The following is a 24,958-nucleotide window of genomic DNA, read 5'->3' as shown; positions in this document are numbered from 1 at the left end:
AAAAAACTATGGACTATCCCAAAGATACTTTTAAAAGGCACACTGGTCCAAACTCAGCCCACACAAGTACATAGAGAGTTTGAACAACTGCTTATGCTTTTTAATTACCTAATTTTTGAGCTCTTGTAAGGGATATTAATGAATTTTTCCAGCAAGCATTTTAGTACTATTTTTATATGCTTTCTCATATGCATGGAAGAAATTCCCTTCAAATACGCACATGGTCCACCTTCAAATCTCTCCTTAAAACTCACCTGTGCTATAATGCATACAAAACACTTGACAATGGTTATGACCATTGCTTGAGACATACAGTAACTCCTCACTTAACGCTGTAGTTATGCTCCTGAAAAATGCGACTTTAAGTGAAACGATATTAAACGAATCCAATTTCCCCATAAGAATGAATGTAAATGGGGGGGTTAGGTTCCAGGGAAATTTTTTTTTGCCATACAGTACATTACAGTACTATAGTTGGGAGGTGCCCCCGCCTTACCCCACACAGGCACAGCCCACTGGCACTGGAGACAATGAGGCAGGCAAGGAGGCTGAAGGTGCTGTAGGCTAGGAGAAGCAAGTTGTGCAACAGCAACTTCCCCTACTCTGCAAGCACCAGGGGCGGGGGGGGGGGGGGCGCTCAACCCTCCCACTCCACCCCTTCCCCCAAGCCTCCACCCTTAACCTGCCTCTTCTCACTTAACTCTGCATCCTCCCCCCTCCCTCTCCTGCCTCCTGCCTGCAGCAATCAGCTTGCTTGCGTGGGAGGCAGAAGCCTGCATGCCAAATCCTTGCTTCTCCCCCCTCCCTCCTGAACGCCACAAGCCAGCTGATTGCCACGGCCAGGAGGCGGGCGAAGGCGCTGATCCGCAGGGTCTGCCAGCAGGCGGAAGGCGCTGTGCAGGGGGCATAGGGGAACTGATAGGGCGGCTGCCAGCTGTGGACAAAGCAGGCAGCCAAAGGACGTTATAGTGAAGCACTGCGCAACTTTAAATGGAGCATGTTCTGTAATGGAGCAGGGATGTAAGATCGAAACAACATTAAGCGAGAAGACGTTAAGTGGGGAGTTACTGTATATTGATTCCGTTTCCTTGTTATCATCTGTGCATCCAAGGCTCAGCGTATCCTTAAATTGTAAACTCACTGATCCTTTCTCTTTTCATTGTGAGACTAATGCGTAGTACAGTGGGACCCCAGCCCAAACAGTACAGGCACTAAATAGTAACAGGGAGGGTGCTCCCAGGCCTTTGTGCTCAGAGGCATGCATTTGAGGGTATCATTTAAACACAGGTTAGTCATAAGTGGTAATAGTTAAACACACTTCGCAAAAAGAAAAGGAGTACTTGTGGCACCTTGGAGACTAACCAATTTATTTGAGCATAAAGCTTTTGTGAGCATAAAGCTGTAGCTCACGATGAAGTGAGCTGTAGCTCACGCTCAAATAAATTGGTTAGTCTCTAAGGTGCCACAAGTTCTCCTTTTCTTTTTGCGAAGGGGCTGAGTCCCCCCTAAGCCGAGCACAGCAACCGCCTGGCTGTGGGCGCCGCCCGCCTCCCCCAAGCACCCTCCTTCCTGGGCCTCGGTTGCCTGCCGGCGCTTGCCCTCTTCTCACCGGCCAGGTGCCGGCACACGCGCACACTCTCTCCCCCCCGCGCCAGGGCGCGCGCTTCTCCCCGCGGCCTTTCTCTCGCGGGCTGCTCGGCGCTGTCGCCGCCGGAAGCCGGGTGTCTTCCACCCTCCGACTCCTCCACGGCCCCGCGCGCTTCTGCCCCGCCTCGGCGGCCTACCGACATCTTCTCGTAGTCTGCCTGCGCCTGCGCAGAGAGCGTGGCCTCTCGGGAGGGGTTATGTGGCGGCGGCGGCGGCGGCAGCGGCTGTAGTGAGGCGCCCCACATGGAGCCTGCCCCGGGCGCAGCAGGTAGGGGCGGCTGCATTCCCCACCCCTACCCCCCTTTCCTGGTGCGGGGCGCAAGTAGTAGCAGCAGCAGCAAGCGCCTGCCCCTGCCCCTGCCGCTCCGCTCCCACCGCCCCAAGCTGTGCCGGGGGCACCGGGAAAGCCCCGCGCCTACCCTGCGCGCCTCGGGGGTGGTGGGAGGGAAACGTGCAGGTAGGCTGGCCTGTGGTGCTGCCCGCTGACTTTAAAGGTCGCACTGAAGGTCGCCCTGGGGAGTGACAGTAACCCCGCTGTTTGCCCCGCCCTGGGGCCGTGTGGCCCAAGCTGGGTGCTGGTAGGAGCTTGCTCCCCCGCCCCCTCCCTGCCTGGGATTTTGATGCTGTCGTTGACCCTGGTTATGCTAGACCTGTGATTCTCAACCTGTCCTGCAGCAGGAGCCCCCTCCCCAACCTAGAAATGTGGGGAAGGTAGGTCTGGCATGACCTCCTGATACCAGCCTGCGACTCCCCCACTGCTATCCCCCTCTCCCGCCCATAGACGTTCACTTGCTACTGCCAACAATAACAACTGGGGTTAGTGTGACCAGATGTCCCAATTTTATAGGGACAGTCCTGATATTTGGGGACTATTTTGCCTATTTCTCCCCCATCCTGATTTTTCACACTTGCTGTCTGGTCCCCTAACTGTGGTCAAGTTTTAGTGTAGACAAGGTGCTGGCAGCTGCCTGCCTCTTAACCACTGTACTGTGTAAACCAGCTTTGGGCAGGGTTTGTTGGCTAGGTGGCTGAAATGTCATCATCCGGTCTACATTATCATTCCCATTGCTCCTGCCAGAAGCAGGGATACTGGGGAATGTGAGGGTAAACACGGCTTATGACTAAGTGCTTGTCTACACAGGAAAATTATGTTGATGCAAGTTAAGGTGTGAATTTAAATCTATATTATATTTAAACCAATATAGTTATACCATAATAAGCCCCCATGTGGATGCTCTTATTCTGGCATAAGAGGGCCTTTTTCTAGTTGAACTTATATTGCTTGGGAAGGGTTTTAAGCTAAACAAATAAAAAGCCATTTCTTATCCTGTAATAACTTTCACACAAGGTTTTATTTTGGCATAACTATATTGGTTTAACTATATCCATATAAAGCCATGCCTACAGTAGGAGTGCTTTACCAGCACATCGTGGGTGTGGTATATATCGGCTTATTATACTGGCAAAGCACTCCTAGAGTAGACACACCTAAACCAGCAAATCTACACTTTGTACTGGTATAGTAAGGCCACCCCCCACAAGTAAAATAAGCTATACTGATAAAAGTGTATCATTGCTGGTATAGCTGTGTTTTCAGTAGGAATGTCTATCAGCACAGCTGTGTTGGTCAGGAATCACACCTCTTCACACCCTGCCCTGACTGATGTAACTGTGCTGGGAGAAGTCTGTAATGTAGACCTAGCTTAATTGGCAAAATTTCCTGTGTAGAAAAGCCCTAAGGTCTTGTCCATGCAACAGAGTTCATAGTTCTTGCTAGAAGTCTGACTTCCCATGCCCTACTTTTGGTAAACACACAGCTATAAATCAAGATTAAACTCAGCAGAAAGCACTGTGTAAATGGGTTTTAAGAACATGTTATGCAAATTGCTGTACTCTTCTAGGTGGTGGTAGTGTTTGTTGGTAGAGTAATGCTCAGAAAAAAACCTTTCTCACACATTGATCAAAGAAAATGTTTTAGAAACTTGGTAGCAATGCCTATGTTTAAGAATTGTTGGTGGCTTAGTTTCAACTATGATATGGTCGATGTATGTGAAAAAAGGGCAGCTCCAGGAGTTAGCATTCAGCAGGACTCCACTGCTATTTATATACATAGCCACATCATTTTTAAAATGAAAAATCAATGAAAATGGTGATATACAACTGTATCTTCATTGTTAGATTAATAAAATTGTTTGTTCTTTGCATTCATCAGTAATAAAAACCTGCATTTGATCGGTCCTTATTCTACTGTTACACAGATTGGATGGCAATGAAACACGTTTTAGAACTCCTCAGGATGCAGCTGGGGAATTGCTATGCTGTATGAGGCCAGGCCTTGGATTCAGCTGTTATGCAGTGTCACCGCATATTGCTATCTCACTGTTTTGTTTTCCAGTATCTTGCTGTTTTGTTTTCCAGTATCTCTGCTTTCATTTTTTTAAAATAAAACTCAGGCTATGTCTACTCTACTCTGCGGTTTGGACTATAGGGTGTGAACAGCAGTGTGGACTAAAGTGCTGTGGTGGAACTCCCCTGTGTGGACACTCTGGGTGTGAATTAAAAGGTTTCTACTTCGTATTAATGCGGTCCTGTTTGAAGAGGACTGTGTTAATGTGAACTAGAAAGTCTAGTTCTCATCCACATGGGGAAGTTATGGCGCAGCACTTTGGTCCGCACTGCTGTTCATGCTCCGTAGTCCAAACTGCAGGAAGAACGGGCAAGCCTTCAGTCACTGTTTGTTAGGTTGCGAAGAGAACCTCAAAATGTGAACCAGATATAACCAGAGCAGAGAGATCTCTGTGAGTTTGCAAAGAGACTGGAGCAATAGCTGTAAGAGGTACGAACTGCCCCATTTATTTCTGTGTTAACTCAGATCCCAGTGTGGTACTTTAAATGTCAACATAGTTAATTATTTAATTTTTCATGTAAAAAAGGAGAGGAATGTTTTCATGAGCAATGTCTCGTTTTAGTGCCACAAGTAATGGTTGTGGTCTGCCTATATCACTGCGTATTGTTTTCCCGAATTAAGAAGAAACTAAGTCTAACTTGCCCAGCAGAGCCCACAGATGTATTGGAGCCCTTCTGAGGGGGAGAAAAGCTCAAGGAGCCCATTAGAGCTACAATTGCAGTACAATCATATTTTGAACTGCATAATCTGTTGTGAGCAACATCTCATTATGGTGACTTGTATGGGTGCAGTTTGTTTTGTATGCAGAGCTTGAAAGAATATCATTGCCATTTTTTCCCCAATTCAACCACTGTGTGAAGTGATCTGCTTACACAGATTTTTTTCAAGGGAGCCTCTTGGCTTTGTTGATGGTGGTTCTGCACTTCAATATTAGGTTCTGTTAGCAAGTCTCTTTTTAGAGACTCAGTTTCTCATTATACACTTACAAAATCTGATTTGTAGCAGGCTGGTTGCAACGCTCTAGTACAGGGGTGGCCAAACTATGGCTTGCGGGCCACATATGGCTCTTTTACCATTAAAATGTGGCTCACAAGCCCCTGCCATGCTGCCACCCCCTTCTCCACTTACCAGACTGGGAGGGAGGAGCTCAGGACCACTGCCTTGCAATGGGCTGGTGGAGTTGGGAACCTGCTGGGAGGGATGGTTTTGATTAGCTGGGGTGGTGTTTCATGGACTGTTTTGTGAACTGCCCTGGGAAATAAGATAGCAAATAAATGATATAAGTATCAGGGACAGAGACTGAAGTAGTTTGGAATGCTGAACAGTTTAAAAAGATTCTTTACAGATGAAAATAATGTAACCCAGAATTCTCAACTTTTACCATCTTGGGATCACCTCCCATATAGCAATATGTGAAGAGCGGTCACAACCAAGTGTGTTTAAATGCTCAAAACTATATTACATGTGTAAGTATATATTTACTGTGGGCAGCCTTGATTTTTAATTTGGGGGAGGGAGGGCGGCCTGTAACTGGCTATTCAAGGTGGTTGTGCTGTAGTGCAAGTGGAAGGCTGTGTGGGTGCAAGCAAAGTAAAGTGTGAGCTAGTTAGGCACATAGCTAAGAATTTCCCCTCTTAGGCCTTTCTCTTGTTTCTGGGCAGAAATAACAGGATCGGGTTCCTCTGTACTCGCTTTCTTGCTCTTAATTTTCTAAATGCATGCACAGCACTCATCTATGCTGTGAAAGAATATGCTGTAGGGGGGCTCTCTCATTAACCAGCATTTTACTGGATCTTGAAAGAAATAGATTCGTGACAAAACTGTTTGAAAAAAGAAAGCATCCTTGAGGTTTTGGACTTAAATTGAGGGGTCTAGCACTCAAATAGTTCTTCAGACAGGATTTCTTTGTACAAAAAGGTATTTGGAAAATGGATTAAAAAGTCATCAATAAAAGCCACCAATAAAATAAAGCATAAATCATAAATAATTATGTATGTTAGGAATGAGGTTCATACAACATTACACTCAGTCACTGATTGGATTTATTGTGTCGTGAGACCTAATCCAACAATACCCCGTTTTATTTATATTTCTTATTTAGTGCTGATGCCATTAAATAGTTTGGTTTCTGTTTCCTGCAAGTTAGTTTTTCTGTTTATCCAGATGCTGTTTTTTTTGCTTTTCACAGTGATGTTAATTTTATGCTACATTCTCATTTTGTTCCTGTTTTTTATGTTTTTCATAAACATATAGCATTTCTCTTGAAGAGTTAGTCACTGATTTAAAAGGCTATATTCCAGGTTGTCTGTTGAAGCTGTTCTGCTCCTAGCAGGCATGGAAACTATGTTTTATGTACACCAATTAATTCATATGACTTGCATACCTCCTTCTTTTCCAATTATGCGGTCATACTTAGGACGTAGAGCATCTCATTCATATTTTCAGCTGCACTATCAAACCATTGTCTTGTGTTTGGGGATTTCTAAATGCCATGTTCTGCCAAGAATTTCTCATCTTGGGGTAGTGGTGAGCTAATATATGCAATAATAACTGTGGCAAGTGTATCGAGGGTATATGGGAAAGAGGGATGTTACTCTTGGGACTGCTGATTTGGCAAGAGAAGCTGAAATGTTCAGGTTTGACTTCTGGAATGTTAAATAGTGTTGCACCTGGGACCTGATCTGCACTGATGCTGTCATTTTATTCTTGCTGTTGTATTTATGTATATCTTTTGACTGTAATATCACCTACCTAGAGAGTGTGTCTGTGTCATACGTATAGCACAAAATATGTTAAAAGAATTTTAAGTTACAAAGACAAAAGTTAGAAAATGTCAGAATTAAGTTGCCCATGCTACCTTAATTGTATCCCCTTGTGAATATGCATTATGATAGTATATGATCATGTAATTAAAGATTGTTTTTTTCCACAGGGTACCTGCCTCATTTGATAGATTTGTTAGCATTTGAGGTTTACTTCTGGTCCCAGTGTACTCCATGGTCCTGCTGTCCAGCCTGTCTCACTGCTCGCTATCTCTGCTCCTCATGGAAGCAAGAAGAGTAGAGGGGCCAAGAAGGCAGTGTGAGAATGGAATTACATGGTGGAGACTTGTTTCAACATCATACTCCCTATAGGTTCCCTGCCATATGTGCGGCTGTTAGGCTGGAGGGGCAGTCTTTTTCCAGGCTGTTCGCGCACATTTCAGCCAGCCACTTGACCCTCCCCATCACCTCTCCTTAGCCTTCAGGAGGGAGCCCTGACCTGACAGATCTGAGCAGCGCCATCAGCCTAGGACAGCTGTTGATTAACCTGATCGGATGGGACTACTCACAGTAGTGACCATTATGCTGTGTAGTAAGTGTTTGCAGGATGAGGCCTTTAATTATTTCCTCACAATTAATAAGAAGTAAATAGAGAATAGCTTCAGCTCAGGCAGTTCTCTACTCTCTGGATCATAAAGTTGTCTTCTTAGGATCTTCTTTGAAGTATGTTTGGCTGTGTTTGTTATTAAGCAGATACCTGGGTATTTGAAACCCCCATAATTAACAAAAATATGGCACTTTGCCTTGTCTGCCCTTGTATTTCTTTCCAAGTGTTATAGTATTGCTGAAACTGATTTCTGACTTACTGCAGTGTAGCCATTGTGGATTACTAGCAAACATGCTTGTCAGTATTCTTATAATCCAGTACTGCCATATTGCAAGAACACATGAGCCCCAAAGCAAAATGTAAGATAACAAATTCAGCCAGTGAAAAAGGTGAAAATTGACTTCGAGGTGATGATAGAATGGTGAGAAGTTAGAGCTTCAGAAATTTTCCCTGGTGTTGTCATCCTTGTACTCTATCTTAATTTGAATTGATGTGAATATAGGATAGAGAAATCTCAAAATCTGTAACTTTTAAAATACAAAGATATATACTACCATCGGTTTTAAGAAAAACCTAAATATACAGCTGTAAAGAGCAACTGCAGACTGTTTAAGATTGTTGTTTAATTAGGATTTCAGGGTTTTCATGTCAAATTTACTGTTCGTTTTGATGATTTTATTACCTAAAAAATATAAAAACAAAATTTCATGAGTAAAGAGCAAGCTACTTAGGAGCCAAATCCTGCAAACATTTATATACAAGTGAGCCCTATGAACTCCATAGGATTACTCACGTGCCTAAAGTTGCTCACTTAGTAAATGTCTGCAGGATCAGATCCTAAGATCCCAGTTCTGCAATGACCTCTTCACAGGTAGACCTCGGCACTCAATGGAGCCCCACCACTTTCAGTGGGACTGTGGGTAGAGTTCACTGCAGAATTGGAATCAAAGGCCCCAGCCTTGCAACCGATAGCACATGGGAGGACCTTTGCACCCATGTGGATCCCTTCTGACTTCAGTGTGCCTCTCTGTGGGTACAGGCTGTAGGATTGTGGCCTCGGTGTGTCAACTGTATATTCAACTAATGTTCAAACTTAAATGATTTTTAATGATTATCTGTTGTAGGGGTGAAAAAAATCCTAACATTAGAAATGTCATCTTCGTATTCCGTATCTTTAAGAATCTGTGTAATCTGTTCAACATTATTCATTTAAAAAATCTACTGTACCCCATTTTTCACAATACTAATTACTATCAGTAGCAGAGATTTTTTTAATGCAACAATTTACATGTTTTAAAACCATAACTAATATTTGTGTGTGTATAAGTGTGTGTATATATATATATATATACACACACACACATAATTATATGAAAACTATGCATTCATAACACCATCGTGCAGTTCCCCTCTTCGCAAAGTTTTAAAACAATTAAACACGGTAAATTTTCCAACAAAAAATCTGACACACAAATTGGTAATTTTAAGACTATAGGCATAAAATAGTAAGCAGGAGATTAGAATTTTGGAGGAACGCATTATTTCCCTGGAGGGATAGCAAGGACATACTCATCCTTGTACATTCAAAAACATTGTAATGAGAATATTAAAAGAAATCTGAGTTCTTTGATAGCTTTAAAATCCCCTCCCCCCAAATTTAAATATGTTGTTAATGCAGATTGTGTTCTAATAAAAAAAGAATAGGAAGGAAGTACCCACTAGTATGTCTGTATTTAACATTGTACTATCACTTTTATCTATAAACCATGTATTAAAAGATTTATAACTAGAACATAGTAACAGTGGTTAAAAAAACAACAAACAAAGCTCAAACTTAATATTGAGTCTTATGATTCAGGAATTATTTTGACTGAGTCAGTTTTCAAATTATGCAAAAGCAAAAATTTATCTAAAAAGCTTGTGTAACTCAGCTAAAAAATGGAACAATTTTAACTTAAAGTAATTACTGTATTTCATAATCATTTTAAATGCTGTATATACTATGTATTCTTATATAAAATATCTCTCTCGCGTGCACACACACAAGTGTCAATTAAGGGAAATGGAGTGGGAGGAAGATGAAGGCAAGCCCTTCCTCCCAGCTTTATAATCTAGAGTTTAAAATGTGATGCATGTTTTTGTGGGGAATTTTTCCATTTTTGTTTATAATCTACAAGTAATCAGGAAAATGATTCTTATTTCTTTTAATTCAGGTCTTTTTAAAGTCTGTCACTTTGTAATTAACCTGTTTAGCTTGCTTTGATCCTTGGATGGCTTCAAGAATTGGATGAAATGCAGCTTGTCCTCCCGAAAACTAACTACTGGCAGATTCACATCTTGGATGCCAGCTGATAGGAAGCAGGGAATGGAAAGGTGTGGAAACAGTGTCACTTACCTTTGTGCTACAGTATTGCCAAGCCCAGGCATTTAGCAATCCTGACCCAGGTCCCAAAAATAATGAAATTGACATAAAAACAGATTTTTAAAACAAATAATGGTGGGTTTCTTTATTATCCTTATTGCTTTTTGAACATTTTAGGGTTCATGTTAATCAAGCTTTTCTCTGCAACCCCAAATATTAGAAACTTATTTATTTTTAAAAAATGAAAGCTGAAATTTGCACATCATCAAATGAGTCCAGGAACTGGGGCTTCAAGAAAAGCCTCAAATATTATGACTCATGATAAAATTATGACAGTTGACAACACTGGCCTTCTCTTTCCTCATTCCTCTTGCCATGATACAAAGTCATCTAAAATATTCAAAACACCTCTCTGGTCCTCTTATTTCCTCCTAGAGATTAATTGACTTTGTTTTCTCCATTCTGTTTATCTTTGTCAGCCATTTTTGGCTGATGCTGTGAACTCCAAGTTTCCAAGTTTCATTGTGAGTGAGAGAGAGAAATCAGTATTGTTAAAATTTCCCCCTCTCTTCCTTCTTCCCTCCCACCCACACTTTTACTCTTTGATACTCTAATAATTAAGACCATATAAATACTTGCATAAACGGATCAATATTTTCCTCTCATTTGTCCTGTATAGGAGCAAAAGAAAGAAAGATGTGAGGTTACTTAAACAGCAGCTCATGAAGCCAGTTTTAACTAAGCAGGAAGAAGACAACAATTGATAGGGTGTATTTTCAATAACACACCTTCTCTTGCACCCCCAAAACCCTGCCAGCTGGAGGTTGCTAAGAAATGCAGCGGTAGGTTCAGAGGCCACCAGCAAGGTCCACGAACCACACCTTGGTGAGTTGCTCCGATGCAACCCCCAGCAGCCATGAAATGGAGGAGGATACTGTTTATCAGGATGCTGTTCTTGTAGGGTCTTCACTGTCATAACAGCCTTTGGCTAGTAGTAGTTTTCTAATAAATGTGACAGTCCCCTCTATATTAGCTGCTAGAAGCAAAAAGAAACTTTTTTTTGGTCTCTTCTTCCCCTCTCAAGAGCCTCCTGACTGTTGCAAAGGTCCCCTCTACAGTATTCTTTCCTACATAGCTTCCTGGCTTCTGTGAGGAGGAAGGGCAGGGGATGTTACCAGTACTCCGTGTTTTGTGAATTCCTTGTGGTTTCTATTCTTTTCTAGAATTTAGTCCTGATACTCTGGTTTTTGTTGCTGTATCTATTTCCTGGATTTCCCCCCTGCCCCTTCATAAAAATAATGAAAACCGTTAAACCAAATGGCTATGGCTCTTTGCCATCCAAAGCAATAAATAGTTGTTGCAACTGAGGCTCTTAATCAACCACAGAAGATTATTATAAATGTTGTCTTGTGCATATGACAAGAGAACTGTTTCAAGCAATGAGATTTGACAAAACCGACAGCTTTTATTTTGTGAAGAAAGTTATGTGCCTGCTTAGGTGTTTTGCTGAATAAAGGTTTCAGAGTAGCAGCCGTGTTAGTCTATATTCGCAAAAAGAAAAGGAGTACTAGTGGCACCTTAGAGACTAACCAATTTATTTGAGCATTATCATTTATTTCGATGAAGTGAGCTGTAGCTCACGAAAGCTTATGCTCAAATAAACTGGTTAGTCTCTAAGGTGGCACTAGTACTCCTTTTCTTTTTGCTGAATAAAATTAGTCCCTGATTCAGCAATACATCTGCTTTCCCCCCCTTGGATCCCTTCCTTTAATTCCTTATATTGTATTCTCTTCCAGGCTAGGCGACAGTTTTTATGTCTCCTTTCTCCCCTCTACGCATTCACTTTGTTTGTTTTTTTTCTCCCTTCTTTTGTTTACCTCTCTACTTTTATGCCCTTGTCTCTCCTCTCTCTTTCTCTTACCATCTCTCTAGGTGAAGTAGTAGTACTTGCAAAAAGAAAAGGCGTACTTGTGGCACCTTAGCGACTAACCAACTAACTGTAGCTCATGAAAGCTTATGCTCAAATAAATTGGTTAGTCTCTAAGGTGCCACAAGTACTCCTTTTCTTTTTGCGAATACAGACTAACACGGCTGTTACTCTGAAACCTAGTAGTACTTGATTACTCTGTTGAAAGAAGCCAATAGCTCCTGCCACAGTTTTCCTCAGGTGAAGGAGCCAGCGGTGCCACTCACCTTGTTTTTGAAGCTCTGGTATTAGTTTTCTTAATTTCTGAGTACATATGGTTAGCTTGCTGCAGTTTGTTTCATTTACACATGTCCCTTTGCAAAGGAAACCTGTAACGCAAAACAATAATATGTTGTCATAACATAGTTACAAACGGTCTGTTCTGTAGTGAACTTCTTAGAATAAAATGTGATGTCTGACTCGCTGAACAGTGAACTTGCAGAATAGTGAGTTTTCTTTGGGAAGGTGTAATACTGTTGGAAATGGCAAAAGGCATTGGGGACTTGACAGCATGGGTTGTGACTCTACCTTCAGGTATCCCCTTATGAAGTCCTGCATTTCATACATGGCAGCAGTTGTTACTGACTTTCATTGGCTGAATGTTAATTGTCTTCTGAGTAAACAAGGCTTAGAGAGTAGCTACAGTGTGGGGGAAGAGGTGAAAGGAGTGGAAATGAAGTGACCTCAGAGAACATAACCTTTTTGATGGTAAAGCTCACTGTAGTTACTGCGGGCTATTCTGTGTGGTAGATTGTGATCTTGGTCTTTCTTTTTATTGTATTTGTCAGACTTGAAGTGGAAAAGCTATTTACATTATATATCAAGTGAATATTTTTTTCTAAGCATTGTTCAACTGATTTTTATTGTTCTTAACTGCTATCTTACTTGATACTGAAGTGGTAAGTGTTGTCTTTTGGTCACTAACCTCTCTAGAAGTGCATACTGCATCACACATTGGGGCAGATCCTCAACTGGTGTAAATTATCATAGTTGATTTAGGACACCTTATACCAGCTCAGGATCTGCCCCGATAGGTTTACTGTGTTGGAGGGTGTACTATATAAAGGGGTAGAACTGGAGACAGAGGTCTGTGTTGTATGTCTAGCTCTGCCACTGACTTGCTGTATGACATTTGTAAAGTTATTGAATGCCTGGTTTGAAGACCCTGCTGGGGCTTAGGAATGAGAGAGGCAGCAGTGTGCATGCCCACTGTCGGAAACACAGGCACCTAGGGGACTTTTAACAGTGGAAATTTTGACACCTCAGGACTTTAGGCACCTCCATGGTTAGGTGGCAGAGGAGTGGAGTTTTGAGGATCTCAGTGTTGGATTTAGATGCCTAAAGTGGTAATTAGGCATATAGGTCCTTTTGCGGATATAGCCCTGTCCATTTATCGCAGTTGGGTAACCTTAAAATTCCAATACAGAGTGACAAGGGATACAGCTGGGGAGATGTGCAAAATTTTGACTCTGTCAATTTACTGAGAAGGACTTGTTGATCACTGTTGTCACAACTTTCATTGCCGTTCAAAGAAAACTATTTCATTTTCTAATAGAACAAAGAGCCAAGTATTATGGCATAATGTGAATAAGATTGGAGTAACATGAATGAATTATGCTTTTGAGTAAAAACAGTTTTTCAAGTGTAATTGTTATGACAATCTTTTCTCTTAAACCCTGTTACAAAATATTAATTAGGTGTGTTGTCTCAGATACTTTAAACTGCCACCTTTTCTACCTTTATACTCTAACTTAGGTCATCTTTGGTATACACTCAATTTGAGCACCAAAACTAAATTGGTTTAGGTAAATGAGTGCAACCCCTTGGTGCAGACACTCTCTAATTTTGGATTAAGAGCCTCCAGATCTAAGGCTATGTCTATACTACCGCGATAAGTTGACCTATGCTACGCAACTCAGCTACGTGAATAACGTAGCTGGAGTTGATGTACCTTAGGTCGAGTTACTACAGGGGGTTGACAGGAGAAACTCTCCCGTCGACTTACCGTACTCTTCTTGGGGGTAGAGTACAGGGGTTGACTGGAGAGCGATCTGCTGTCGATTTGGCGGATCTTCACTTGACCTGCTAAATCGAACGCCTGTCGATTGATCTCAGAACATCGATCCCAGCTGTAGTGTAGATGTAGTGTGGGGGCCTGCCTGGTCTACAGATTTACTTAAATGGGTGCTCAAATTGTGTGTAGATAAGGCCTTAGGCTTTTGTTGGAGAGAGCACAGACAAGTGATTTAACCGTCTTTGTGCAATATGTCCATGGAACTTAAAAATATGGAAACTGCAGTTTAACGTCAGGTTGACTTTGAAATTGATGACACCAAGAGAATAAGTTATGTAATCGAGACGAGCCAAACCCTAACAGAATGAAGGACTGTTATGTAGGGATCATGTCCTAAAAAGGAGGGCGAATAACGCTAACGTATCCATCATTAGTTGGTACATTTCGTAGTCATTTAATATAAAGCAGCTATGTTTATTGGTTTGTCCTATGTCTTTGGCTTAATAACTCAAGCCTGTGTGTGTGTGTTTTACTGTAGTTCTATTTAAAGGTTGAATCTATAGATTTTTATTGACTCTTTGAACTCATGTGGTATCGATTTTAGGATTTTCCTTTTCCTCTTTTCATTCATTTGCAGCATACACTACATAGCTGTGGTCACTGTATTAAAGTTATAGAGTTTGAATGTAGTATGTAACAAGAATATTTAACAATTAATTTGATTGCTGGCAGTTCAAAATATTACATGGAGCAAAGCCAGGTAACATAACTGGCCCTTAGTGGTCATTATCTCCTCCATGTTTGCTGCTGTGTTGAATTTCATTTGGGGAATCCTAATTAGACCATTTAGCTTTCCTATGGCCTATAGGGAAAAAAAGGAGTTTGGGTTTTTTTTAAAGGGAGGGACAGGGAGAGAGAGAAAAGACTTAGAAAGCTGGTAGGGAATACTTGTTCTCCTAGCGTGAAATCTTGGAGCTATTGAAGTCTATAGAAGTTTTCCCATAATGCTTCAAGTTATATATTTTACTCAGATTTGAGACACTGGGCCTTGATTCACCATTGCTTTGCATTTATATAGCTATTTACAAGTTGTTATCAAATCAGAGTTAGTACCATTCTCAGCACTAACTGACTTGGTCATATTTTTTGCAAAAGATGCTGAAAAGGGCTATGTTGATTCATGTACACTTTATCCAGCAGCCAAATGTTACACTGATAGATTTTGATTGGTTGAGCCTTGTCTACACATGAAAGTTAATTGGAATAATATGACATGAATTAATAATGAATAGTTAATTTACAATTAATTCCATGAGTGGATGCTCCTATTACAGAATAAGGGTGCCTTATACTGAATTAGCTTAATCCACTTCCAAAGATCAGCAGTAGCTATTCCAGAATAGCTTCTCATGTAGACAAGACCAGTATGATTTCTCATGGTATGTAAATATCACTTTTGTACTGAGTAACATTATAAATGGGCTCTATAAAGAATAATAATGCTGGTATAGGAAACAAAGTTAAAATTGAGAATATTGATTTAGCTAAAATATTAGCTGTAATGGTGATCTTTGTCATGAAAACTAGAACATAGACTCAAATCTAAATGATAAGGGTTTTTCATTCCTCTCTTCACCTTTGTAGAAGGTTGTTTTGGGGTTTGTTTTAATGCCTGCCCTAGAACTCCAAGGTAAGAGTGCTTTGTGAGCAAAAGGATAACTGTCTTTATCTTTTGATTCTGTATATTGCTATATTATAATCCTCTGTTTTATTGCCAGATTCCCACAGTAATATCACAGATTCAGTACTCTGTAACCTCATGGTGTTAGCAAACTTCAAGAGGTGGTGAGATAGGAATGAGAGGGGAGCTTTTGACAAATGTTGGTCTCTCTATTGCCCTTTAATCTATAAAGTAACCAAGGATTTTATCTGAGGGTATGGCTACACTTGCAGATGTAGAGCGCTGTGGGTTAAACCCGTCTTCGTAGAGCACAGTAGGGAAAGCGCTGCAGTCTGTCCACACTGACAGCTGCAAGCGCAGTGGCGTGGCCACATATGCGGCTCTTGGAGCGGCATTGGGAGCAGTGCATTATGGGCAGCTATCCCACAGAGCACCTCTTCCCATTCTGGCGTGGTGGCTTGTGGAAAGGGGGCGGGGAGTACGGGGGATTCTGGGTCCTCTCCCAATGCCCCGTGATGCATCGGTTCGCATCCCAGCATTCCCTTTGCTTCCATCCACATTTGATGCCATCTTTCAATGTTTTTTGAAGCGCTCTGTCTTCCTTTCAGTCTGTGGGAATGGAGCCCGAACTGCTGAGGAGTATGCTGACGAGTCTCCCCAGCACGTCACTTTGGCAGTCGAGTTACTCCTTATGTTCCAAAGTGACAGTGGGGGCTCAGACGATGATATCGACTTGAGTAATGCATATGACACAAGATTGCTTGTGGCCTTCACGGACATGCGCACCACCATGGAACGGCGCTTTTGGCCTCAGGAAACAAGCACTGCATGGTGGGATCACGTTGTCATGCAAGTCTGGGATGACGTGCCGTGGCTGCAGAACTTTTGGATGAGAAAAACCACTTTCATGGGACTGTGTGAGGAGCTCGCCCCCACCCTGTGGCGCAAGGACACGAGATTGAGAGCTCCCCTGATGGTGGAGAAGCAGGTGACTATTGCAATCTGGAAGCTGGCAACTCCAGACACCTACTGATCGGTCGCTAACCAGTTTGGAGTGGGGAAGTCAACCTTGGAATTGTGTTGATGCAAGTTTGCAGGGCCATTAATCGCATCCTGCTCAGCAGAACCGTGACTCTGGGTAACGTGCATGACATTGTGGCTGGCTTTGCACAAATGGGTTTCCCTAACTGCGGAGGGGGGATAGATTGCACTCATATTCCAAATCTGGCACCGCCCCACCTAGCCTCCGAGTACGTTAATCGGAAGGGGTATTTCTTGATGGTTCTCCAGGTGCTTGTGGATCACCATGGGTGTTTCATTGACATTAACGCAGGCTGGCCCGGAAAGGTGAATGACACGCATCTTTGGGAACACAGGCCTGTTAGGAAGCTGCAAGCCGGGACTTTTTTTCCAGACCAGAAGATGACCGTAGGGGAAGTCAAAATGCCCACTGAGATCCTTGGAGACCCCGCTTACCATGCCATGGCTCATGAAACCCTACACAGGGAGCCTTGACAGCAGCAAGGAGCGGTTCAACATCAGGTTGAGTCGGTGCAGAATGACTGTGGAGTGTGCTTTTGGCCGTTTAAAGAGCCGCTGGCGCGCTCTGTATGGGAAGCTGGACCTGGCCGATGACAGCATCCCCGCGATTATATCCACGTGCTGTACCCTCCATAACATTTGTGAAGGGAAGGGTGAAAGATTCACTCAGGGATGGAACTCGGAGGTTCAACACCTGGAGGCTGAATTTGAACAGCCAGAGAGCAGGGCTATTAGAGGGGCTGCAAGGATTAAGGATGCCTTAAGGGAGCAATTCGAGGCTGAAAGCCACTGGTAATGTCTGGTGCCCTGCACGGGAGTGAAGTGCAGTGGTTCCAATGTTAGTAGGAATCTGTGTTTGCTACGCTGACTTGCAGTGCCTGTTTTTTTCCTGGGCTAAGGTATCTTTTACTTTTGTGCAAGAATAAAGAATGTTTTCAAAGCCAAAAAAGCCATTTATTGAAAAGAGAGACAACTGCTTGGGAAACAGAAAGGGCAAGGGGTTGGGGAACGGTACAATCACAGATTTGCGTATGTCCTATCTGGAGTGCTGTGCAATGTGTGCTGCAGTTCAGGATGGCTATACCGCATGATGATGGGGGTTGAGTATGGGGTAAGGGTCATAGTTTTCAGGGCTGGGTGGTGAAGCTACAGGGGTTGGAGGCATCTGGTGGTGGTAAGAACCTGGATGTTGGGGAAAGTGGGTTGGAGGTTACATGGGGGCACAAGGGAAAGAGTTTTGGGACAAGGGCTGCGGGGGGGGCGGGCGGGCGGGCCCGGTAGTGCTCCGCCTGCATTGCTACGAGCGCCTGTATCGAGTCCGCTTGGTGCTCCATGTTTCTTAGCAGCCACTCCATGCTTTGGTGCCGATGATCCGCATTCTGCTGGCGGACCCTCCTTTCACTCTCCTGCCATTCCTGCACTTTTTGATTTTCATTACTTGAATGCTGCATTACTTCATGCAACATGTCTTCCTTGCTTCTACATGGCCTCTTTCAGATTCTTTGGAGTCTTTCGGCCAGTGATAACACGGATGGCTGATATCTCAAGGTTGCATCTGTAAAGGCAAAATGCAACACTTAACAGAGGCAGCATTGTTCATACCAGACAGAACAATGATTCCCCTGTACTTAAGGGCAAGCACAGTCTACACAATAGCATAATTTGCCCATCCCAAAGCGAGCGCACGTAACCCACGGGAGCCCCAAAATGGTGAGAAAGCACAGGGTCAAGTGTGACTGATTGTTTCATGGCTGTACTGTCCTCTGGGTTTCTGTGCCTTGGGGAGAGCCAACAGCTGCAGTGGGCCCCTATACTGAACACTCTCCCCGCATTTTCCACGGGAGTTCGTCCTGGAAGATATCTCGCTGCTGAGGGTGACCTAGGAAGCAAGGGAGGTCTTCTACTGCAATGCGGCTTCTGCCCTGGCCCATATGCAGCTTGCCTGTGTGCAGCAATGGTCCCCCTGCCCCTCAGGGCACAGTGGCGCGGACAAGTTAGCCTGACTGGGACAAGGACCACAGTGGCTCTCGCAAGAAACCTGGACAAGCACATTGCCCAAGTTCTGGATGAGACCTTTGAAGAGATCACTGAGGCTGATTACTGCGATGTGAGAGAGCACATCAACGCCCTATTCCGCATCTAGGCATGCATGCAGCCCTAACCCTCCTCGCCCTAGGAGCCCGCACTGAATATCTCCCTTCCCAAAATAAAAGCCACTTACTGGGAACGTCCTCTGGTGTTTGTCCTTCCCGAAGTACCGGCTGCCGCAATTGGCTACCTTCCTCCTGGCTTGAGAACAGCTCCTGGATGCATGCATCTAAGAATTCCGGGGTGTCTTCCTCCGCCTCAGCATACTCGCTCCCGCTTTGCTGCTGCTCTTCCTCCTCCTCCTCCTGCCTTGTTGCACTGGGCTCCGAAGTGTCCGTGGTGATCCCCGGAGTGGAGGTGGGGTCACCTCCAAGTATCGTGCCCAGCTCTTTGTAGAAACGGCGGGTCGTGGGGGCAGCAGCAGAGCGGCGGTTTGCTTCGTGAACTTTGCGGTAGGCATTCTGCAGCTCCTTCACTTTAATCCTGCACTGCAGTGCTTCCCGGTCATGGCTCCTTTCCATCATGTCCCTTGATATCTGCCCAAAGGGATCGTAATTTCTATGGCTGGAGCGCAACTGGGACTGGACAGCTTCCTCCCCCCAAACACTGATGAGATCCAGCAACTCTCCGCTGCTCCATACTGGGGCTCGCCTGGCACGTGGAGGCATGGTCACCTGGCAAGATTCGCTGAGAGCACTCCACGCCTGGCTGAGCAAACAGGAAGGGATTTTTCAAAATCCCCAGAGAATTTAAAGGGCGGGTCTGACGGTTGGTCACCTGAGGACAGGGCAGTAGAGTTCAAAGTGATGACCAGAGTGGCTAGCACAGTCATTGTGGGACACCTCTGGAGGCGGATCAGAGCGCACTATAGGACTAGGGTTTCCACACTGGTGCCACGGCGCTCCAGCGGAGGCGCAGCAAACGTTATTCCACTCGCCGAGGTGAAGTACCAGGAGTGCTGTAGCCGCGGTGTCAAAGCGCTCTACATGCCTTGCCAGCGTGGATGGGTAGTGAGCTAGTGCGCCCGGGACTCCTTTATTGTGCTGTAACTCGCAAGTTTAGCCAAGCCCTGAGAAGTAAATTAGTTGATATTTGAAAATCTATATAATATAATGTTTGATCAAGGATGCCTATTCTTGAATACCTCATTCTTTCACTTCAGCAAACTTTGGCTCTTGGGCCATCAGGATAAGCTGCTGGCAGGCAGAGATGGTTTGTTTACCGTGAGCGTCCTCAGGCATGGAGGTAAACCTAAGTAAACAAACTGTCCTGGCCCACCAGCTGCTTACCCTGATGGGCCGGGACAGTAACTGGTGGGGGAAATTTTTTGTGAGGCGGGCCAGGGGAGGATGTCTCTGGCCTAGCTGGAGTTGCTCCAGCAGCGTGCTCTGGTGGGCTGTGGCTGGGCGGTGCAGCCGCAGCCTGCCAGCCCCGGAGCTGCAGCTACTTCGGAGACTTGGGAGAGAGCAGCGTGGCCAGAAGCAGAGAGACTCTGGCCCCACCTCTTCCCTTCTGTCTCTGCTGGCAGTGCTGCCTCTCCTTGCCTTCTCTGTTGGGCAGAGGGTCTGTGTCCTGCCTCTTCCACTCTATACCCTTTCATAAGCCGACCCCCTTCTCTGATGTGTCCCTTTTTTACTAAAAAAATTTTGGCTTATGAACCAGTATATACGGTATATATTCTAAATCAGATACTCACTTGGCATATGAGCAGATCTGGGGAGTATAACAGTGTAATGTGAGTTTTACGGTTCTGGTGTTCTGAAAAATAATCTGTGCAGATTGAGAAGTGTGCATTGAAGGAGACAGACTAGGATGGTCTATAGAACCATGGTGGACAGTAGGCTTTTCTTGACAAATCTCTTTCAGTTAAAGTCACTCAAAGACTGAAGAATGTATCTCTGCTTGTTAGATGAATCCTAATGTCTTTTTTTCAATTTGGGGATGAAAAGGAGTATAGTATTACTAAATGATGTGTGTTGAATTAATAATGGTCCGAAATGCTATTTTTACTGGGAGATCTGAATTCCATCATCAAAGAGATCAAAATAAGAACTGGGACAGTATTTTAAACATTGAGTTCTGGTCATTCGTATTTATTCCTATTGATTTAAATTAATCCAGAAAAGGAGATTTTAGGTTAAGCAGTCTGTTTAGAAAACTAACATCATTAGTAGAGTAATATAGTAAACTAAAACACAGTTTAAAGTTTTGCTTGAGTGTGTGTTACATTTCTCCACTCTCAATGAACCTGAGTGAAAAATACAGAATATGCATAATGATGAAATGTGGAAGTAGAAGTAGAAAATAATGTTCTGTTTCAATTTACTATTTTTTTTTCTCAACTACTGTGCAGTTTATATCCAGACCATATTGACAAGCTAGCTAATAAGAAACAGACGCCAGCCTTACCAGCAGTTGTTTCTGGTTCTTTATGCACAGTGAATAATACCAAAACAAAAAGTCAGATAGTATTTATATTTGTATCTGATATAACTGTGCATCTTTTGTGATAATCACACGTGCTTGCCTCTTGATTTTAATATCTTCATGTTCTTCTCCTACCTCACTATTCTTTTGATTGTTTGTGCCAGATTTAGTGTGTCATCTATAAACAGTGCTACGTTGTTTCCGCAAATTGAAATATGGCTTTCCTTGAAACATAGCAATGTTTTTGCTCTCTTGCAGAGGAGCCTGAGCTGAGACATGTAGAAAAAGATGTGTTAATTCCAAAAATGATGAGAGAGAAGGCCAGAGAACTATGTTCAGATAAAGTGCAAGGTAAGACCGAAATATTTATCGGAAGACCTGAATTTAATCCTTCACCTCAGTCAAATAGTCAGTGAATTATTATGTATGATTTGCTTCTCATCCATTTGCTTAGAGGCCAGTATTGTAGCTTACAAAATGTCAGACTGGCTTTAGTTGATTTACAATGTAAACTCTTTACCAATGTAATGATGTAACAAGGCACTTGGATAGAAGCTAAGTTAGGCTGGGGGAAATCTTTCAAAGTCTTTGTCTGGAGGGTGTGATGGAAGAGGAAAACAACAGCAATAACTTCCCCAAAACAATCTCTTCAGCGTTCCTTTAGTGAAAGTGGAATTCCCATGTGTAATCAGTTTACAAGGGGGCTTCCTGACTGTAATATTACATACCTCTGTTTAAAAGAATGTTTCTTGCAGATGTTCTCTACTTTCCATGTCTGCCAAAACTTAATTTTTCCAAGGCACATGAGAGAGAGAGAGAGAGAGAGATTTTCTCGTGCTAACAGTTGGATTTATTTTTCTATGACAAATGTTTTTGGGTTGTAACATTGGCTAATAGTTATAAAGCAAATTTTTCTAATTATTTCTTTTGCTAAATATTTTGGAGTTGATTAATTTTCTCTTCCAGGAATTGTAAGGATATAGAGTGGGACACAGTCAACAAGTCTGTCCAAATTTAATGGTAGACGAGTAGTATAAGTAGTAGTTAAGAATCAGGAAGCCTGAGCTTGGAATGCTTTTGTGAAGTGTCTGAATGATAGCTTAGTTTACCTCCAGCTAAGTAGAGAAAGTCACAAAAGCAAGCAGATCTTCAGTGAGAAAAGACTTACTTTATGGGCTGGGTGGATTTGATTTAAATCACTAGTTAGGAAGACTCAATTTAATCATGGATTTCTACATAAAAGTGCATTCTTATTGGTTGTTATAACCTTTAATACATACTCTTCACAACTCAGAGATAGATATAGGTTTCATTTTTAGAAGGTACACACTATACATTTTTAAAGTGATTTATTTTGAAAACTTTTCAGATTAGTTTTACAGTTATATCAGAAAATGAATGGTTATTTCACTTACCAACGGTAAATTACGAAGTCATTGGGAGGTGAACTATCTCCAGTTCAACAGGTTAATCATTTATATTTGGAGGATTTTCTTGCCATGCTGTATTAGGAGGAGAACATCACCAGACAGACATTTAAATTGTTGTTTCAGAGTAGCAGCCGTGTTAGTCTGTATTCGCAAAAAGAAAAGGAGTACTTGTGGCACCTTAGAGACTAACAAATTTATTTGAGCATAAGCTTTCGTGAGCTACAGCTCACTTCATCGGATGCATTCAGTGGAAAATACAGTGGGGAGATTTATATACACAGAGAACATGAAACAATGGGTGTTACCAGACACACTGTAAGGAGAGTGATCACTTAAGATGAGCTAATACCAGCAGGAGAGCGGGGGGGGGGGGACCTTTTGTAGTGATGATCAAGGTGGGCCATTTCCAGCAGTTGACAAGAATGTCTGAGGAACTGTGGGGGGGAATAAACATGGGGAAATAGTTTTACTTTGTGTAATGACCCATCCACTCCCAGTCTTTATTCAAGCCTAAGTTAATTGTATCCAGTTTGCAAATTAATTCCAATTCAGCAGTCTCTCCTTGGAGTCTGTTTTTGAAGTTTTTTTGTTTGAAGAATTGCAACTTTTAGGTCTGTAATCGAGTGACCAGAGAGATTGAAGTGTTCTCCGACTGGTTTTTGAATGTTATAATTCTTAACGTCTGATTTGTGTCCATTTATTCTTTTACGTAGAGACTGTCCAGTTTGACCAATGTACATGGCAGAGGGGCATTGCTGGCACATGATGGCGTATATCACATTGGTGGATATGCAGGTGAACGAGCCTCTGATGGTGTGGCTGTTGTGATTAGGCCCTATGATGGTGTCCCCTGAATAGATATGTGGACAGAGTTGGCAATGGGCTTTGTTGCAAGGATAGGTTCCTGGGTTAGTGGTTCTGTTGTGTGGTGTGTGGTTGCTGGTGAGTATTTGTTTCAGGTTGGGGGGCTGTCTGTAATCAAGGACTGGCCTGTCTCCCAAGATCTGTGAGAGTGATGGGTCGTCCTTCAGGATAGGTTGTAGATCCTTGATGATGCGTTGGAGAGGTTTTAGTTGGGGGCTGAAGATGATGGCTAGTGGTGTTCTGTTATTTTCTTTGTTGGGCCTGTCCTGTAGTAGGTGAGTTCTGGGTACTCTTCTGGCTCTATCAATCTGTTCTTCACTTCAGCAGGTGGTTATTGTAGTTGTAAGAATGCTTGATAGAGATCTTGTAGGTGTTTGTCTCTGTCAGAGGGGTTGGAGCAAATGCGGTTATATTGTAGAGCTTGGCTGTAGACAATGGATTGTGTAGTGTGATCTGGATGAAAGCTGGAGGCATGTAGGTAAGTATAGCAGTTAGTAGGTTTCCGGTATAGGGTGGTGGTGGTTATGTGACCATCGCTTATTAGTGCCGTAGTGTTCAGGAAGTGGATCTCTTGTGTGGACTGGTCCAGGCTGAGGTTGATGGTGGGATGGAAATTGTTGGAAATCATGGTGGAATTCCTCAAGGGCTTCTTTTCCATGGGTCCAGATGATTAAGATGTCATCAATGTAGCGCAAGTAGAGTAGGGGCATTAGGGGACGAGAGCTGAGGAAGCGTTGTTCTAAGTCAGCCATAAAAATGTTGGCATACTGTGGGGCCATGCGGGTACCCATAGCAGTGCCGCTGATTTGAAGGTATACATTGTCCACAAATGTGAAATAGTTATGGGTGAGGACAAAGTCCAGCCACCAGGTTAGCCGTGACATTATCGGGGATACTGTTCCTGATGGCTTGTAATCTATCTTTGTGTGGAATGTTGGTGTAGAGGGCTTCTATGTCCATAGTGACCAGGATGGTGTTTTCAGGAAGATCACCGATGCATTGTAGTTTCCTCAGGAAGTCAGTGGTGTCTCAAAGATAGCTGGGAGTGGCCTGAGGAGGGAGTCTACGTAGCCAGACAATCCTGCTGTCAGGGTGCCAATGCCTGAGATGATGGGGCCTCCAGGATTTCCAGGTTTATGGATCTTGGGTAGCAGATAGAATACACCAGGTCGGGGTTCCAGGGGTGTGTCTGTGCAGATTTGTTCTTGTCCTTTTTCAGGGAGTTTCTTGAGCAAATGCTGTAGTTTCTTTTGGTAACTCTCAGTGAGATCAGAGGGTAATGGCTTGTAGAAAGTGGTGTTGGAGAGCTGCCTAGCAGCCTCTTGTTCATATTCCGACCTATTCATGATGACAACAGCACCTCCTTTGTCAGCCTTTTTGATTAGGATATCAGAGTTGTTTCTGAGGCTGTGGATGGCATTGTGTTCTGCACGGCTGAGGTTATGGGGCAAGTGATGCTGCTTTTCCACAATTTCAGCCCATGCACGTCGGCGGAAGCACTCTATGTAGAAGTCCAGTCTGTTGTGTCGACCTTCAGGAGGAGTCCACCCAGAATCCTTCTTTTTGTAGTGTTGGTAGGAAGGTCTCTGTGGATTAGTATGTTGTTCAGAGGTGTGTTGGAAATATTCCTTGAGTCGGAGACGTCGAAAATAGGATTCTAGG

At 43.3% G+C, this 24,958-nt stretch overlaps 1 protein-coding gene across 6 annotated transcripts in view; it reads left to right on the top strand.

Annotated features, from left to right (window-relative positions):
- The first annotated feature begins 1,553 nt into the window (after nt 1-1,553).
- The window catches only part of CMC1 (C-X9-C motif containing 1), a 64,066-nt gene continuing 40,661 nt past the window's right edge, over nt 1,554-24,958 (top strand). The window contains exons 1-2 of one of the 6 annotated variants that reach the window (XM_037890391.2): nt 1,554-1,915; nt 21,261-21,353. In XM_037890391.2, coding sequence (XP_037746319.1) covers nt 1,891-1,915; nt 21,261-21,353 — 118 coding nt within the window. In that variant the 5' untranslated portion in view covers nt 1,554-1,890. Of the gene's footprint in view, nt 1,916-7,033; nt 7,409-21,260; nt 21,354-24,958 lie in introns of those variants that run through there. The other 5 variants (XM_043540896.1, XM_043540895.1, XM_043540900.1 and 2 more) reach the window with 5 other exon arrangements.

The sequence above is a fragment of the Chelonia mydas genome, chromosome 2 (genome assembly GCF_015237465.2).
Source record: "Chelonia mydas isolate rCheMyd1 chromosome 2, rCheMyd1.pri.v2, whole genome shotgun sequence".
Taxonomy (NCBI): Eukaryota; Metazoa; Chordata; order Testudines; family Cheloniidae; genus Chelonia; species Chelonia mydas.
This window is presented reverse-complemented; position numbering and strand designations above follow the sequence as displayed.